Source organism: Atta colombica, unplaced genomic scaffold, assembly GCF_001594045.1.
Source record: "Atta colombica isolate Treedump-2 unplaced genomic scaffold, Acol1.0 scaffold66, whole genome shotgun sequence".
Taxonomy (NCBI): Eukaryota; Metazoa; Arthropoda; class Insecta; order Hymenoptera; family Formicidae; genus Atta; species Atta colombica.
In genome coordinates, this window is record NW_017259557.1 from 246,567 (window position 1) to 266,932 (window position 20,366).

Consider the following 20,366-nt stretch of genomic DNA (forward strand, 5'->3'; position numbering starts at 1 on the left):
CTTCTTTTGCTTTACTTTTCTCTCTCGAACTGATATCGCTTAAAAATCAGGCAAAAGTTGGAATAGTTATTTTCACAGCGAAACAAAATTGCAAAAATTTATCTCCGTGCAAAAACTAATAAATTTAAATATGCAATGTCAATTTATATATATATATATATATATATATCTAAGGTTTTTCTAGCACTTCTTTTTTTCAACAATCTCTATAATTTACGATCCAATTGCTGAAACTTACTTGTAGACTCGAACTCAACGGAACCACTCCGTGATCCTGGGCGTAAATGGTTAACCAGTATCCCCTTTTCGTCTCGACATCGAGCACCGCCTTGGTCCTGATGTTTCCTGCAACAAGCGGAGAAACCGCGCAATTAACTCGGGAACCAGAATGAACATGGCAAACGAACATAAGCTGTTCCGATAATATCTCGATCATCTATCTTTTAATATTTCGAAATAATTCACTTTATTTCGATCGATTCCGTCCGTGCATAATGAATTATATAGCAGGTGCGAGCCCGTCAGGCGGCTTTCTTAAAATGGAATCAATAAGAACGTAAAATAATCGCCATATTGCGAGACCTTTGCACTCTGGCGTTCGTTATTTCCCCGTAATCCGTACTCGGGACTCGAAATGAACGGAAGGCGGCCGGTTCACGGAGAAAAAAAAGAGGCGGCGCAGTATTTCTACCTTGTGCGAGGTGGTCGGCAACAAGAGAACCGACCGGCGGGCACGTCATCGCGCTGCTAAATGCGCATGTATGCGTGCACTCGGTTGGCGAGTCCACCAACCAAGCGAACAGCACAAAAATCGAACCGCATTCCTGCCATTAACACATCAGCGGAATATACGGCGGCATAGTACCGCCATTCCGCGACTCGGCTTTTTGTCAGGATTTCGCCGGATGCACCGGCAGTTTCTTGCGCATGGGCCCGATATTCCACGTTCTGCGCTCTTCGCGGTTTTGTTTAACCATCATCCCGGATTAACGCGAGGAATTAATAGCGATTAAGTAGCGCCGTTCGCGATGACGCTCGATTACTTAGCATGCTCATTCGTGGCGACAGAACCAAGAAGAAACGAAGACTACAATTTGCGATTTGTAATGCTGATAATCAACGTCTTCCTTGATCGGTGCAAAAGTCGAGCCCGGAGTCTTCGCGGTTTCGGTCGCTGTGCAATTAGCGAGACATCGAACCCACCATTTCAACGTTTCAACGTCGATCGCCAATCGGGATAACGGACTCGATCTTCGAGTCTAGCGGAGCATGTAACGAGCGTTAATTAGAAATCGGCGGATTCGTGCGGATTGCCGCCGCGAGTCATAAATATTCTCGCGTCCCGGTCGAGCCGGCGCAGCGCGGCGGGAGCTTCACCAGCTTCACCCGCTCGCCGGCTTCGCTCCGAGTACGACTCCACACCTTTGCATCCTGGTTGTGCAAACCAAAGCTTTTCCGTTTTGTTTTGTTTTTAATTTTTTTTTTCAAAAGAAAGATACTCGTAGCGCCAAGCCTCGCGTTAAGCGTATGGTTTTGTTGCCGCGTTTTTCCTTGCAGCTTCCGTTGCATTGCGTGCGTGCTCGAATCATAGCCGCATTTCTCGTTGCCAGGTTCGTGGTCTGCTTGCAGTTAGCACACATGACACGGAAAAGAGGGAATACATTTTTTTATAGTTTCTCCTTTATGTTGTAATCACACACTCGAATGCATCCGTGGCCGTTTGTACAAATATTCAACAAGAAGCCTTACTACGCGAGTGAAATAGATATCGCCACGCGTAGTGTAATTAAAATCGCCGGAAAAGAATACACTACTTTTGCAAGCAGCGAAACGAAACGGATGTTTCGAGTAGCTGAATTTACCGTGGAAATTGTTAAATCTTAATTAACCGCAAACGAACATTACTATATAATAGCGCCATGCTGCTGTGCTTCATTGCCTCTCCTGTGCTCTCCTACGACATCGTTATTTCGACATTATATATGCGCCTCTCCTATTCATTTGACTATGGAAGAAGCAGATGAAGACACGTGCGGTGTTTAGTAGCAAGCGAGTCGGCGAATGCATTAAATTTAGTACCATAAACGTGATTTATACAATGTCCTCATATAACGCAAGAATTTAGCAAGAAAAGCTGAGCTGCACTCGCTTACGTATGGCAATACGACTCTGCGACTAAAAAAATGAATTTTCTCGTACAGTAATACTGTATTTCTACGTATAATAATATGTATTTCTTAATAAAATTCAGTACTATAATTCTTACAAAATAAGATACGGCATGAGGCCTCCAAGGAATAATCTGCAACGATATGAAATGTAGATTTTTCCGCGACAGCTTGTCTTGGTAAGATCCATGCGAGTAAATATTCATCAAATGTTTAGCCTCTTATGAATAACACAAATATTATCACAAATTTCTATAAAAATATCTGTATTGCTAATCTATATTGCAAATTATAATTTATAGATCAAATTGAAGCCAAGGAGATCATGTTAAGTTCTCCGTACAAAAATATCTGTAATATGTTATGTTACATTGAAAAAATTGTATTCTCAACTTAAGAGAATTATATATTTTTTATATCTTCTTAACACGTATTCTTAATAAATAGAATATTTTCTTCTTTCTGTTAGTGTTTTTTTTTAGAATATTCTCTTGAAATTAAGAATATAGTCTAATTATGATAAAATTAACGATCTACGATGCGCCGACTGTCGCATCAGTTTGCGCCAAGTAGTCCATTATTATTAGTAATTCCATTATTATACGTTTTCTAGTTGCCATTTTGTAGTTGTATAAAGCACGTTATTGTTATTGATATTTGTTATCGATATTTGTCGACTTATATATTATAAAATGCACTATTGTATAAATTATACCAATATACAATGGATGAGAAGATAGCGAAGCTCGAGGAAGAGGAGTTAACCGATTTGATGGAGTTTTATAAATAAGTTTCTTAACTATTATATTTATGCATGAATTACGTTTTTATATTCTTAATAGTTAGTTTTTATATTTAAAATTATTATGATCGGCGGAAAAAACAGTAAGGTTGAATACTTAAAATTTTTTTTATGTGTTTGTGAAAAGTCATTTTCTTTGTCTCTAATCTTCCTTTGTGTGATTGTGCATCGGAATGCATTGGAAAGAAGGCTAAATGTAGCCAAGGCAGCAAATTAATACATGTCAAATAACGATTTCGATGGTATCAAAAAATAAATATACTCGTATAGGTTATTAGATTGCTAACTTGTCGCTTTCAAATGTGCTGTTTAGGATATTCTTAATATAAGAGTAATTCACTTTACTAATATTCATAATATTAGTTTTTATTAGTTCAGAATATCTGATATTAATCTATTCTTTAGAATTCCCTCTGAAATTAAGAAAATTTTAGCGCTTATTTTAGAAGAGATTACTATAAAAATAAATGAAAAATTCTTAAGTTAAGAATATAATTTTTTCGGTGTACGTTACATTAAGTACTGATTGTAAATTAAAACTCATTAAACATTAAACATTACTTCATAAGTTTCTTTGTGCATTAATATAACAAGTTTACTGTTACATACATATTCAATTTTAAGGTCACTTTACTTAACGCGTTACAGATGTAGGTGTTTCGTGCGGAGAGTTTCACATATACTGTTAGATATCAAAAGAATAATTAATGGCAAATTCTTTGTATGAAAATAACATTTTCATATTTTTAATTTTTATGCTAAAATATTTATCTTTATTGTATCTTTATTGTTATGTACCAAATGTAGTTAGTTAAAATAACGTCCACATTATAACATTTAATAAATAATTAAATTTGAATCAAATATAATATTTTTTTGAGAAACTGTCCCACTACATTGTGGTAGTTAGATTAACGACATATTGAATAAGACAATGGCAATCTATAAAATTAAAAATAACTCGAATTGAATATAATTCGACATTATGAATTTAACAGTACAGTATTTTGTGATGTTTTGTAAGTGTCGGTATTAATCTGTGAAGGTCACTCGGATATAATTGTATCTTTTATGATTGTAAATAAGAACTAAATAATATTTGCAAAGTGTGCAGTTTTTCATTACAAGTGCAGAAATAAAATCTATAATTACACGTTTAGGCTATAATAGTTCGATCATGATCAGATAAAGATGACCGTCATCTCTTTTCCTATCAAATTAACTTCACGTTCATTTTACGAAGTTTAGCGATATATAAGATATTTCTAGAAATCTATGGATATTACAAATCGATAAGAATAAAATAGCATTCCGGATATAAAACGTCAGCTGATAGAACATCTCTTATGATTGGAAATTACGGAGATTCGACACTTGCAGCGAAATATATTAATATCATTTCAGAAAAACGAAAATTCGTATCGCTCATATCGAATGACTTTATGAAAAAGAGGAAAGGAGAAAAGGCAAAGGAAATTATTCTTCGCGAAATATATGCTACACGTCTTTACATCAGCACATTTGCAACGTGAACCGTTGAACGTTGTATCTATCGGATTTCATCACGGAGATGCACGTGAAGGTGCTTCGGCAAATCTCCCGGGCTCCTTCGTGTTCATCTATTCGTTCAGACAGCTGATGAAGGCGTGTGCAGCATTAATAGCGCGCCAGGGATCGTATTTAATGTGTGCCTGCGCGCTGATTGCAACTCCCGAGATGCGCATGAGCGATATATAGCAACGAAGTAGATATAATACGTACGTTATGCAATATAACGAAATGTTGAAGAGCTCTCGTTCACTCGGATTCGTGCTGCCTCGCGATTCTATCGGTAAAACGTGACGGCAAATCGTACAATTTCTATGTATACTATTAAATTCATTATGTCATTCCTAATTTGAATTATTTTAAATAATTTCTATATCGTCACTGCTCCTACTTAATATATCGTTTTAACTAAATCAATGGAAGATGTATGTCATATCTCAAAACATTAAATAAAAATAGATTATTCAATGATTACGTCTGAACATCTGTGTGTAAACACAATTTTTTATTCATTTCAATGTTATTTAATTTTTTGTTTAATTCTTATGTAAAATGGCGTTTTGTAGTATTTATTTGCAAATTTGATATGAAAATGTAGCAAATATACAAATTAAATCAATTTTTTTTACATATAGTAATAAAATTCCAATAAATATTTCTGTAAAAGTTTATTTGGATTCACTTACACATTTAAAAGTTATTTATTTAAAACTGCAGCAAAATATGATCATTTTGTGCTGTATAAATATTATAAGCAAATTATTCGTTGTTTATTTGCAGTTGATATGTTTTACGATCAAAATTTTTTGTCTTTGAAGCAAACAAAAACAAGAAAACATATTTTTAAACTTCATTAACTTTTATTTAATTATTGCACTCAAACACTCTTATACATAATTTAATTAAAAAAACATATTAAATTTTATTCAAAAGTAAATTATTATTGAGTACATTCTTTAAAGTCTCATTCTGAGAAGTGAAAATTGAGCTTTAAAAAAGAATCTTAACTATCTTGAGGCGTTATTTTGCTTGTATAACAGATTAATTTATACAATTAATTTGATGTTATGCAATTAATATGGTGTCTCGAGATAGCGTTAAGAGTGAGATACACTCTAAAGAGTTTTAGAGACTTTAGCATGCATTAACATGGACGTTTATTTTAAAACTAAGCAACTCAGCTACAGAAATGAATTAACTGTGACTGTTTTTGTTAACCATACATTTTGTATTAAAATAAAATATTTTGACACATATAAAAGTTAAAAATAACAAAATATTATTTAACTCAAAAAATTAGTTTAAATTTTCTCTTTTAATATTTAACAGTATATATACTCTATATAGAAAATACTCTACTATAGAAAAATAAAAAAGGATAAATAAACAAAGAGAAGAAAATTGTCAACTTGTATTTTCAAATATATATATTGTGCCAAAGAGAAAAAATAACCGGACAGTACACAATCGAGACAGCTGTTTGGCAATTTTTCCTCGCGACTTTTCGCGTAAGAGCTGGATATCTTTTGCTGCTTGAGACCATCTCGTCGAACGAACTATAGAATTCGTTTTTGGCGTGACTCTTTTGTTCGAGTAACGACGAAGCCGTTCGGCGGAAGTGCAAGGAGGATACGGCTGATAGCTTTCCGAGCAGAGAACGTGTAGCTGTAATCGAACTCTTGGTCGTTTAATTTTTGGCCGGGGTACTGCCTTCCTTCCGCTCTTTCATCCGGTATCCTGTCTGTCCTCTTTCGCCACTCTCATCTTTCCTGAAAAATTTCTCGAGATCTTAACGCAACCTTGTGTTCGTCTGATCCGGATTTGTCATTGACACCCTTGGCATTATCTCGTTGGCAGTATGCTCTATAAATATTTACGAAGCATTAACAAGGACTATCGAACGATTATTGTTGAGAGGTGAGATTGATATTCGATAGAATATCAGGGATTAACGAACGCTTGTAGCGAGAAAAGCTGCAGCGAAAATAGATTATACTAATTAGGTTTTATTTGTTATCTCGTTACTGTGATGCTAGAAATAATGCTACGAGTCATCATAAGTGTCTCAATCATTTATTTAATGCTCATCGAAATATATTATTTTGTTTAGAAAAATATGTATAAAGGATTACAAATGGATGATAAAATCAAAATTCAATCTCCGCCGGCAACGTGGAATTTTGAGGGACAGTTACTTTTTTTATTATAAATTTTGGCAGAAAAATGTAAATCTATAATAAAAAGTAAGTCTCTCAAATAAAACTCGACTTTTAGGATAAAAACTTGTTAAAGCTTTCATAAATATGCGAGAATTTTTTTCATATTTTTATACAGTTCGAAACAATATAAAAATTTGAGTAGTGTATCTTTTTCCCTAAGGCGAAAACTTGAAAAGTAAAAATTTTTATCATTGAAGGTAATGCAAAACATTTTCATTTTTCAGATTATCTTTTTAGAGAAAAAATTTCACGAAGAATTTCGCTAGAAGAGAGAATTTTTTTCTTAGAGTTTACCCTGAAAATATGTCAGTCATGGGATAACATTGTATTTTGAAGAATTTTAATATAAATATCTCTCATTCCTTAATAAAACATTCCTTAATAAAGTATAAAATAAGTTTGATTAATTTTACTGAAGTGCATAATAAAAAATATTGTATTGTATCACACCATATTTTCAAGATAAATTTGAAAAGAAAAAAATCCGTGTAAAAAATTAAAGTTCAAAGATCCAGGTTGCCGCAAAAGATATATTGAAGGAGTTAAGATGTAAATAATACGTCCATTCGTTTGTAAACACATTAAAATATTGTTACGTGGATTTAAGATAAAGTTTATATCGTATTACCTTCATGATACTCACGCTGATTAAATTATAATCCGAGGGAATTAAACGCGACAAAGTTTCATAGAATCTAAACGGAGTTAGGATTACAGGAAATTCGTAAATGAAAGAGATAATTACGTTTTCCTTACTATTATAATCGTAATTTTAGTCAATAAACAAAAATTGTATAACAAATTTTTACGCTTTAAGTAATGTGTGCAAAAAATGTTAACAAGTTATGGATTTTTTGCGTTCTGTTATTATTTCGCATACGATATTACTATATGCGCAGGAGTCTCGCACATTTGACGAATGTCGAGAAAAAATACAAACCGTAAATCGCCAGTGGATAAAAGCGCCACTAGAAGCGAAATTACGAGATATACGTGTCCGCTCGACCGAATCTCGATACGCTCGAGATTTAAATTGCCGCGGGCATATCGTCAACATTCGATTGAAATGCGTTTCCGTGGAAACCTTTTAACGATTAGATTCACGTAACGGTATACACGCATATAAAGGAGCGATGTAGCTTTTAAATCAGGATTGAAAGTATAATGGAAAGGCGAAAAGTAAGACTAGTATTTCAAATAAATAAAATTTGCTATTTGATAGAAAGGCAAGCTTGCCATTTTGATTTAAAAAATACTGTCATTGAAGTAATCAAATATCTGTTTTAAGAAAAGTCATAAGATCGCAAGCAGGCAAGATAAGAAAAATCTGCAAATATATAATATAATGTATATATCATCTCTAATTTAATGATATAATAGAAAAAAAGAATCTTTAATAAAAAATAAATTAAATAATGAAGTTTCGCCTTCAAGAAAGGTGATACTGAAATCAGAAAATGATATAAACGTATTTACGCTACTTTCACTTATATTAATAAATGACATCAAAAATTAAATCCTCCATAGGATTCGACACAAACCAATTATATCTTCTGGCAAACATTCTTCGCGAGTTTTTCTTTTATAATTCTTGAAACTTTCTCGAGCTCCGCGGGACTCCCGCGTGGTACTCCAACAAATTATTATACCTCTAACTCTACCGAGATGTCCAATCTTCTTGCATCGTGTCCTATCCCTTCCCACCAGTGGAGATAAACGGTTCCACGTTTTTTCCGTTTTCACTGGTTTCCAACTTTTGTAGGAGCACTACTTACCAGACGTTCGTCTTTATCTTTATAGCTCTTTCGATAGCCAACGAGCCAATTTAATCAGCACTTTTACTGGAAATTTACGTGAAGTAATAAAGAAATATCTAGCGGACGTTAGATAACGGAATTCATATTACCTACACATAAATGTCATTTCTATCCATTATATTTAATATTCTTGGATATAATCAACGTTATAAATGATATATAATGCATTTGCTCATGACTTTTAAAGAAAAATATCCTTCAGAGGAGACTTAAATAATTTTTAAATAATTATTTTTTTTCTGTCTTCATTAATCATTCAAGATACTACGAGTACTTAGCATGAAATTTTAATATAGACCTTTATCATTCGCCTATATACAAATGTCTTAAATATTTAAGAAATTTTTCTAAACTGTAAATTAATTAAATGAAACCTTAGCAATAATTTATTCACAAACTTTTTAAAAAAAGTCATTAAGTTTTCTACTAATATATAAAGTGTACAATAAATTTCACAATTGATGGATAAATCCGCGCGTTCAGTCAGAAGTTACAATAAGAAATTTGATAACCCTTCAAAGGTGTGAATGGTTCGAGTGGATAAAGAAAAAAATTTCACGCCAAACTAGTTTATCCAAGATTCCGCGTGTTCGAAAGTTTCCGAAAGTTGGCGTCGATGTGCAAATGGCTGACGATTCCTCCAATTCGTGATACGCGTATCACATAGAAAAGTTTTAAAGTGTGCATATAGTTTGAAAGCAATCGAATCTAAGTAGTTCGAGAAGTTGTGAAAACCGCTTTGATACGTTTTGTTGCATTCGGCATAAAAACACTTACAACGCTTCATCTTCCGCTTCCTGTAGAAAATTTCTCTGAAAGAATACAGAAATATTAGCACATTCTGCATCGCAATTTTACCTTCTACAAAAACACTTTTATTTCCTCGGTGAATGTAAAATTATAATCCTGCCGTCTCTCTGTTTCTCTCTCTCTCTTAAGAAAACTAAAAGTGTAATAATTGTCGAAACGATTGATCACAGGAGAGATAAAACGACGTTTTCTTCTTGGTTGGAATAAAGATATTTATCGTCTCGGTGATTGTTGGCGAAATTGAAAGTTCTTCGTCGTGTTATTCATGAAAAATCATTCGGAGGTTCTGACGATGATGACACGTTTATGACGAAGGTATATTCCTGATGGATATAAACGAGCGGCTCGACGATTTCACGAGTATCCGTGAAAAGGTATTGCGAAAGTAATGATCACCACCGCTCGGAGACCGTCATTAGCCAGATTAACAGTGGAAAACCGTTCTGTCCTCGACGCAGGAAGCCGGGTTACCAGAAATTATGTTGGCGGTTAGGGTGCCATAAGATCCGCCTTCGTCGTGTACCCTTCTTCTTCTTTCGCTCTCCCGCTGCTGTTCCACTTTCCTGACTTTTCACATCTTTCCTGTCCCGTCCCTTTTTTATCACTCTCACTACCCTGAGTAGCAAATGCTATCATTCTCGCCCGAAGAGGAACAAGAGTTACTACTAGAGACGAATGCTTCCTTTTCTTCTTTCATATCTCAATATGTAATATATACGAGAATATAATTAAATCGAATTCTGGTAAATTGTATTCCAAGAGAACGATTGACTATGTGTATTTTTGTTATTGCACGATTAATCTGCATTTTTTCAGTTATGTATGAAACAAAAAAAGTGTAGTTGTATTTTATATCAAAGTCCGCGATTTTTTCTCGTGTCCCAAATGTACATGTCCACTTTCCAACTGTGCAGTTACCTTAAATGTCTTATAATTCATTCCAATGTAACTATTCAACTCTGTGGAACGTTCATTATTGCACCACGGCTCCAAGCGGCAGATAGAAAGTTAATTACGTAGTTAGTGGCATTCCATATTTTATGGAACGCGGAATTGGATTTTTGATCGCAACATTTCGTGCATCTGAGGCTTGGTCGCGAACTATTGGCCGCCTGTCATAACGAGTCGTAACGAGAGTCTTGTCGCACACGTACTCTGGTGACACGCGACCGTGATAAGAAATCCATACATCGCGTGTTCCTTATTGCGTGGTACACTCATTACAAGAGAGGAAAAAATGGGAACCAAAGTATTCGCACCAGAAAAATTTCTGGTTGAAAATGAATGAATTAGAAAATTCTAATCATATCAATCAGAATTATGGTTATTTCAACTACACAAATAGAAATCAAATAATCCCTTGAGTTAAATAACATTTTTAACTTCCATGTGTGTCAAAATGTAAATTAATCCATTTCTGATTAGTTTCAAAGTAACATTATGCATTTAATAAATAATAAATTAAATTTAAGTCAAATATAATGCAATATAATTCGATATAAATTTAATAAATTTATGAATTTAACAGTAGAATTATAATAGAATTATAATAGATTTAATCAGAAAATTCTGGTTTGTCTATTTTCCATCAGAATTCTAATGAATACAATTAGACTCTTTTTTCAATGCATAAAATCACGTGGTATTAGGAAAGAAGGATGTTTGATCTTCTTCCGAGATGCAGAAATGTGACTTACACAGGGCTCCTAACTGATACGATTTATTTAAAATAAAAAATATAAAATAAGTTTCAGAAACTTATTTAAAATATAAAATCGTAGAAGTCGGTAAAGTAACTGAAACGACTTATTTGAAATAAAAAATATAAAATAGGTTTCAAGAACTTATTTAAAATATTAAATAAGAAGTAGGTTACAAGAAATTATTTAAAATATAAAATAAGAAATAAGAAAAATGCATTTATTTATTTAAAATATAGAATAACTTTTATTTAAAATACAAAAATAACTTGTCTTTTATTTTAAATAAGTTCTCAAAGGCGATTTCTTACTTTAAATAAGAAACTGATTTCGAAAATTTACTTAAAATATAAAATAAAGAAATATGTACGGTGAGTGCAAAAGTATTCGTACTAAGAAAATATTTTTTAAAAAAACCTTATTTTTAAAAAGTAAATATTATTCAGCGAGAAATGAGTCATCAAATTGATGTCCAATCGATATCGATATGATGATTTCAACATCAATTTGACGTCGATTCGACGTTTAATTGACGTTCATTTCTTACTAGATAATTAACAATTTATTCATAAAGAATAAAATAAACTATATGTTCCTTAAAATTATATATACCAAAAAGATGTGTATTAATTATAGAAAATATATCATCTGAAAAATAAATGTAATTAAAAATTCTATTGTTTGGATGGTCAAAAAGTTCGTACAGTCGAGAATTTTAGCTTCTTCTAGAAACAAGAATACTTGCAAAGTTCGTTTATTTATGTTAGAACAGAATATGTTCATTCATATAAAATTGCTAATTAATATTATTTTTTACAAATAAGACTTTTTTTATACAAAAAAAATTCCGTGTACTTTTTGCTCTCATTGTAATTTAAATAAACGTTTCAAATAGTAAATACAAAATATTTTCATTGATTTTATTTATTTGAACATATGAATATACATTTATAAATATAACGGTTCAATTTTGTTATAACTATAATCTATAATTAATATTTAGTAGTATTAATTCTTCGCGAACCACAGGTGGAAAATTCAATCATGAATCATATGTGGGTATATCTTGTACCCTGCATATTATACTTCATTAAATTACTATAATTTATATAACTAATAATCGTCACTTTTACTGACAGATCGGTAACATAACTGATACAATTTATTTAAAATAAAAAATACAAAATAGCTTCCAGAAAATTATTTAAAATACAAAATTGATAAAAAACTGATACAACTTGTTTAAAATAAAAAATATAAAATAAGTTCCAAAAACGTATTTAAAATATTAAATAAGAAATAGATCAGAATAAGTTATTTAAAATCATAAATACTAAATAACGTTTAAATTTTTTCTTTATTTAAAAAATATATATTTTAAATAAATTTATTTGAAATGAAGATCGAGCCCTGATCTCACATCTCAACTCCAAATACGTAAAGAAAGATGTTACCACGAAACGTGTCTCGCACACGTATGTTCTATCATAAATAGTTGGACAAGAGAGGTATCGAACAAACGAGACACGATTGAGTTTTATTTCACACAGCCAAAGTTCCAGTTTCTCCTTTTTGTTTGATTGACGCTGTCATGGTATTCGAACTGAAGAACAGGGCAGCTCATATCTCTTGTAATCATCGTTTCTGAGGAAAATTCAACGGTTCATGGATCTTTTACGAAATCGTGGCCGTATTCCGTCGATGTGTAAACGATGTGTGTGTGTGTGTGTGTGTGTGTGTGTGTGTGTGTGTGTGTGTGTTTCATCTTTAACGTGCACCGATCACTTGAACCGTTTCTGTTCGAAGAAGCGCATCGAGATCAGAAATCAACGAGACCTTAGTTCGCTACGATAAAAGTCGTTCGTGATAAAAGATAGAGTTTCGGTCGTTCTTAGAGATTGTTTGTTGTTAGAAAACAATAACTATCAGTTAGAAATGCAAATTTGTTTGCGGCTATATAACTGACCGGAGATATACATCCTTGTCATGGGTTGTGTGAAATTTATTCGCGTATAAATTTAAGCTGCAACAGTGCGGCGCATCCGCGTTTTCTTATGCACGAGCGTATATCGAGAGAGACGCGGACACAGCTCAGCGCTTGTAAAGTTTGAAAACTGAATAAAAATGCTAATTACCAAACTTTTAATGAAGTAGGCGATGGCCTGACGCGGATGTTTCATGAGTGCAAAGAGCCAAGCCTTGGACGTTGGAAATATATGACACCTGTCACCCTGTTATAATTTTGCAACTTTAGATGGCTACGGTGTGCAAAAATAAATTACGTGTTTGAAACTGGCGAAAACGTGTGGTACACAATGTATCATGGAGAATAACTAATATATATAGGTTAATCCAGTTTTATCTGACAACAGGGCAATTATACCAGGGGAATATTTTCTTACGCGGTTTATCGCTAAAAGATAAATATTCAAAAAATTGAACTAATAAAAAAAGTATAATTAGTTCTATATTATAATGTTACTGATTATTAATTAGTGATCTGTTTTATTGGGAGTACAAATTAGTTCAGTCCATTTTTTTGTGCATTTATTTCAAAACAAAATGAATAAATAAATCAATTAAAGTATTGTCCATCGCTGTCTACTACTTTTTCTCATCTCTCAGGCATTTTCGAATTCCATCTCGAAAAAATGACTCGTTTTTGGAGGCGATCCAATTTTAGAGCCAATTTTCGATTTCTGCGAAAGAAGTGAACCGGTGACTTGCTGCATCCTTCGGAACAACCAGTAATCAGAAGGAGCAATGTCGGAGAACACGGCGGATGCGGTAAAACATCCCATTTCCAAATATTTTTTTACGACTTTAGCGACATGAGGCCGAGCGTTGTCATGAAAAAGAATAACTTTATCATATCTTTGCTCGTATTCTGGCCGTTTTTCTAGCAAACAGCTCAAACGAATCAATTGTAACCGATACTGATCGCCCGTAATGGAATCGCCAGGTTTCAGCAGCTCATAGTAAAGAAGACCCTTTTGGTCCCACCAAATATAGAGCATGATCTTCGAACCATGAATGTTCGGCCGTAGTGTTGATGTTGAGGTCGATGCAATGATTAATCGGGCTTAGCGTAGTATTTTTTCTTCTTGGGGATGTCGTAGAATATCCACTTCTCATCTCCAATCACAATCCGATGCAAAAAAACCTTTTCTCTGTTGTCTTTGAATCAGCTGTTCGCAAATGAAAAATCGCCTTTCAACGTCTCTCGGTTTCAGTTCATAAGGCACCCAATTTCCTTGTTTTTAAATCATTCCCATGGCTCTCAATTGTACAGAAACGGCTTGTTGAGTTATCCCCAATGATTCTGCAAGCTCCTCTTGCGTTTGACTCTGATCTTCTTCAAGTAATGCCTCTAATTCTTTGTCTTCGAATTTTTTTGTCCAGAGCGAGGCTTATCTTCAACGCTGAAATCTGCATCCTTGAAACGTCGAAATCATTCATGATTTATCAGTTGGAACAGTGTTACCATAAACTTCGACAAGCATTCGATGGGCTTCAGCCGCACTTTTCTTCCAATTAAAGCAGAAAATCAAAACCTCCTGCAAATGCTGCTTGGTTAACACAAAATTCGACATTTCAAACACAGTAAAAATCAAGGTTTTTGTATGAAACTCAAAGCGATATAAACTGAATATATTATTAGCAAATGTTTAACCTCTCTGAAACCAAAATCAGCTGTCACTATGAACCATTCACAACAGCTGGAGCAATCTTTAGGGAAACGGATCGAATTAATTTGTACTCCCAATATCAATCAAACGCAATAATTTTTATAGTAATTTTTCATATGTATTATTTTTATAGATTTGCAAATCTTATTCCAGAATTAAAATATAGACAATGACGTAATCCATATATTGCATGATTTCATATAAAAAATGAAAAAAAATTAGAGAATTACAATTTTATTATCAATTTCTGGCGTCGACTCGTATAATAAAATGTACAAGTGTTATAATATAAGGTACATGTTTCATATAATGCATTTATCGCATTTTATGCACAGAATTCAATTTACACTTTGTATGCTTTGCAGGACATAAATTGATCCCACCCATTAAAAATGCTGTATATCCCAATTAGATAAGACATCAAGTTGAATAAAGAATTCAAGAGCTAAGTAATTATATTTTGGTATACCTCTACATTTATTTTATCACTAATTTATCATCGTGAAAGGATTTAATCGATTTCAATAAGAAATTTTTTTATCATTCTATTAAACACTAAACGAAAACGGTATGCAGACGGCTTTCAGGGAAATTCCGTTCTATGTGCTAGTAATGGAAAGAATTAGTACGCGCGTGCCTATTCTAGACACACGTGTGCAATCGAACAAAATTTCAAAACAATATTTCGCGTGGTATTTCAGTATTCAGGTGTCTCGAGGGAGATTCGCGTTCGGCATTCAACGATCCGCGCGATGCAATTCTCCATCGGGTTGCATCGCGTGCATATGGCGGCATCGAGGGATGCGCACCGGAGGGATTCCATGCAGACAGTGGTGGACGACGAGGGTGGTGCGAGGTGTGGCGCGCGGCTTCCTAGAAACGTGTCTCTCGCCCGTGACTGATAGTCCATGTCAGACGTGACACGTGCTACACGTGCCGTCTTTCGCGGCTGAGGATCCCTACTACGTCTAGACAACCGGACAGATAGATGAACGGTGCAACTCTGGTGCAATTTCGCCGCGGACACCAGAGGATTACCAGAAGAGGTTTCGTCTTCTCAAGAAAAATCAAAGAGGTGCAGGCAGCATCTCTATACGATATAATATCATGACATACCCGAGAGACACGATTTCTCGTCTCGTTCAGGAAGAGACAGGACGTTGCGAGAACTCGATATCTTCGTGACTTACTTTTTCTTCGCACGCATAATTATGTTAAATAGAGTCTTAGAGAAATGCACTTCAGATCTAATTACACTAAATGCACACGGAGATGCACAACGAATTTGAAATTGTAATCTATCTAATTCACAATGTCATTGTAATAGCGAAATTCATCTCTGATATTAAGACGAAACTCCATCCGACGCTCGCGCACTTGTGTATCTCGAACAATTGAAAATGTCAGTGAGACGAATGTCGGTAATAAAACGACAAATTCGAATGTTGTGTAGACGTCAAAATAAAATAGAATGTATAACGTGCGAAACTATTATTTCAAGCAGTTACACATTAATTGTGTTTGTTAAAGCAAAACAATGAAAGTAGCTAAAATTGTCGAGGGATCAGATTAGACTGAATCTTAATCCCATAATGTTTCGTTTTACGATTTTATATCGAAAGAAGTTTTTTAACGATTATCCGTAACGTACTGCTTCAGATTGCCGATAAAGCTTTATCGATAATTAGCGGAACAGTTATAATTAATCCTTAATAATAATTAAGCTGATTCATAGCCTTATCTTTCATCGACGGATATAGGAAATGTCCCTTTTGCTTGCGAGATCTATTGTATGGGACGAGTTTATTCCCGAGTAGTGTCGAGTACATCGAACGGGCTTGTCCACCCATCTCATGTTCCAGTCTCGTGCCAATTAGAATTCTCTGATCCTGCCGCCAGTGAATTACTCGTTAATTAAAAGTATCGCGGACAAGTGCGTTTTCGCCGCAGCTAAATTGATTTCGCTTTGGGTTTCTTGGCGACAACATGAGTCGAAGGAAAGTCAGAGAGAGCGAGAAAGAAAGAAAGAGAGGGGGGGGGGGGGGGGGGAGGGGGGGAGGGAGAGGGAGAGGGAGAGGGGGGAGAGAGAGAGAGAGAGAGAGAGAGAGAGAGAGAGAGAGAGAGCATTCTGGATGTCCCCTCAAGCATTAAGACAAAAGTAAGAATAAAATTCAGAAAATGCATAGTGAAAAAGATTCTTTGCATTAGTTGGAATTCTGGAAAAGGAACAAAGTAGAATTTTCTAATTGAATGTATTATAATTTTAATTGAGATACCTTAGAATTCTAATCTAAGATATCAGAATCTTGCTTCATTTTTAATTTTAACAGAAATTTTTCTTATATAGATTTCAAGTATAGCAATGTAATTAACAGTGTGTGTATGTATAATATATATAATTAATAGTGTATGTATGTGTATAATGGGTGAGCACATTTATATGACAGTGAGTGAGTGAAAAAAGTGAAAGAAAGAGATAAAAAAACGGAAAGAGATAAAAAAAAGAAGGAAAAAGAAGAATTGAAACGGAAGTGAAATAATTTCGCGAATAAATCAGAAAATGTGCACATCAATTTAGCCGGCTTGTACTTTTTAACACGATCGCAATGTCTCTCTTTGATATGTCGCATGATGATCTAGTAGAAAAAGTAGATTTAGACTGTCGAAAGATCAGCGAAAACGGATTGACAGATAATTGCTGTCATCGATTTGAAATCGTGATTTCAATCATACTTCTCGATAACTCATACTAATTCATAATCGCGAGCTGTGAACCATGAACTAAACGCATAATTAGTGCAGATGATCAATCCATTGTAGCGAGAAAGAACGTGATGCTAGTGAAGCACTTTTTTATTGATTAATTGACTTACGATTTATATAATTTGAAATAAAAGTTGGAAACGGTAGAAAGATCTTCGAATAATGATTGAAAAGATTTTCAAATGTTTTTCTCTTTTCTTTCTTTCAAAGCATTACAACATTTGTGAAATATTCGTCGATGCAGAAAGGAAGAGATTACAATTCATTTTATACGATATAAAACGCGCCAAAAAATGTGGCGATGTGACGTTAGCGAGAGCCAAGCTTGCAAGTACGTCGCGTGTAAAGAGATGAAACATGGAAGGTGGTTAAGCCGACAGATGAAGGGGATCCTGCATCTCAGCCACCGTTCAGATCGCTCTTATTTCTTGGGTGGTCTTTTAAAGTAGTTCGTTCTGGCTTTCAGAGATTACGCGTTCGAGAGATTTGTACGATTTGATCAAATATGACGTAATCTTGTGCACTCTTTTATTATACTATCCATTATTATTTCTTGATAATGTGTTATGAATTGTATATTATTAATACGTTAAGACTTAAGTGTTAAAAAATTATTTATTGCTACAACAGCTTGAAAATGAATAGGCGAATATCAGCGAACGAAAACTATGATTTTGATGCAAGATATTTCGAGATACAAGAAGAGAATTTTAATTGGAAGAAAAAAATGTTCTCATGCATTAAAAAAATGCATTGATTGATTTAATCTGAAAAAAAAAAAATATAATAATTAGTCTGTTTAATGAAATATGATCGATTCATAATTTTGATTAAAATAACCAAAAGTTATTAAGCATATATATTCTATATAGTTTTACGACAACCAGATACATTTGGTTGCATGAATTTTAGTGAAAAGAACAAAACGTTTGATTGAAATATCAGATTATTTAAATGATAACCAGAAATTCTATTTAATTCTATCAATATTCCTTTAATTATATATGTCACATTAATCCAATAGACTTTTTCCTTTGTAGTCATAATAAAATGTTTGCATGTTTTTATTACGTAGGTATTAGTCTAACCGATATAATATCCAAATATAGTCTGGTTGCTAAAATATTTGGTTAGAATACGAAATTTTGTTTACTTCCATTAAAATATGCTCAAATATATCTTGTTAATTCAATTATGATTGTTTTTTTTCATTGGAACAATCATTAATTACTTAAAGGACCAATTTAGAATGTCGCCGTAGTAATGAAATTTTCTCCTTACGTCTCTCCTTACGTCTCTCTATTATTATGACGAAACTCCAATGTTCTCGCTAATGCATCTCGAACGATCGAAAATGTCGTTAATGAGAAGACGGATCTTGTTACGCGGAAGACGGGAGGAAACAGGATGTATGACGCGCGAATTATTATGCAATTTCGAAGATATTATACATAATTTATGATTACCTGTTACAGCGTAACAATGGTAAACAACTGAAACTAGCGAGGAATTAAATTAGTTTAAATCCTAATCTTGTAATGTGCGAATGCATTTTGTCTTTTATCTTCCTTAAATCCTATATTCGGGAAAAGTCCTTTAACAGAAACGCGATAAAACCCGCAAAATCTTGTGGATCTGTGGACGAAGAAGGTTAGATTTACCACGTGGATTTTTCTCTGTTGGATTTTCAGGAGTTGCTGGAAGAGATTTATTCCCGCGAATCAGACAGCCCGTCGCGCGAAACATACGACAGATTTTTGTGAAACGACGAGAGAAAGGCGTACCCTTTTTTTATCGACGCTTACTGACAGAACTTGGTGGAATAAATCTAACTTAAATATTTTCGGGCAGGATATATAAAATAAAATAAAATGGGAGAATTTTTTAAAGAACTTCAGGAGTTTGATGATAATGGCATACATGATCAACATTGTTTTTACTTGTTGACAAGTCTACGAAATGCGTTTTTAGAAAAAGAAAATCGTACGGAAATTTTCGCACACTGAAAGAAGTCTTCTTTAAGAAGCTTTTGATTTAATTTCATGATTAGATTACGTAATGCCATCAATATTTCTTACATCGATTCGTTTCGCGGATAATTATATGATTTCTTTCTGCACTGAAAGGAAAAATAATTGCAATTACTATAATTTAATTAGTATAATTAAAAAATATATAATTATTTTTTGGAACAACTATATATCTATACTTATTTTAACAATGCAACATAGTCAAAATTGTGTTATTAATATATCACAAGCTTCAAAATTTTTAATTTTTTAAAATATATCATTTAGTTATTATTATCACGTAAATAATAAGCGAATATTAAAAAATAGTTATATTTAGTAAATTGCGATTGCATTAACTGAGTAAAAATGTTTATTTTATTTATTATATATAATTTAATATTCTATTATACCATTATTTAAAATTATCATAATTACATAGTATGATTTTTTTATGTTTAAAGGAACTATACATATAAAATTATTACTGATATAATAGCAGTAATAATTATAAAAATGAAGTTCCTAACTACAATTATTTTACCATGTAATTATAATCACAAATATCAATCACTTTTCTTTCAATGTGAAAAAAGTTTCCGTACAATTTTATTTTTCTAAATGTGACACATTTCGTAGGCTTGCCAACAAATAAAAACGATGTCGATCACGATGCCATTATCATCGAACTCCTGAAGTTCTTGCCAAGATTTTGTTGATGTTATCGAACTATAAAAACGATGCATAGAATATGAAATGTAGTATATATTCGGAAATCGAAAGAGACGATAGCTTCTATAAAACACGTATATATAAGAACGTATATATATATATTATATAT

At 33.2% G+C, this 20,366-nt stretch overlaps 1 protein-coding gene across 1 annotated transcript in view; it reads right to left on the reverse strand.

The window, feature by feature from the left end:
- Nucleotides 1-20,366, reverse strand: part of LOC108692237 (fat-like cadherin-related tumor suppressor homolog) — a 280,332-nt gene that overhangs the window by 53,685 nt on the left and 206,281 nt on the right. Inside the window, exon 3 of the mRNA XM_018200413.1 lies at nt 239-345. Within this exon, the coding sequence (XP_018055902.1) occupies nt 239-345 (107 nt within the window). The remainder of the gene's footprint in view (nt 1-238; nt 346-20,366) is intronic.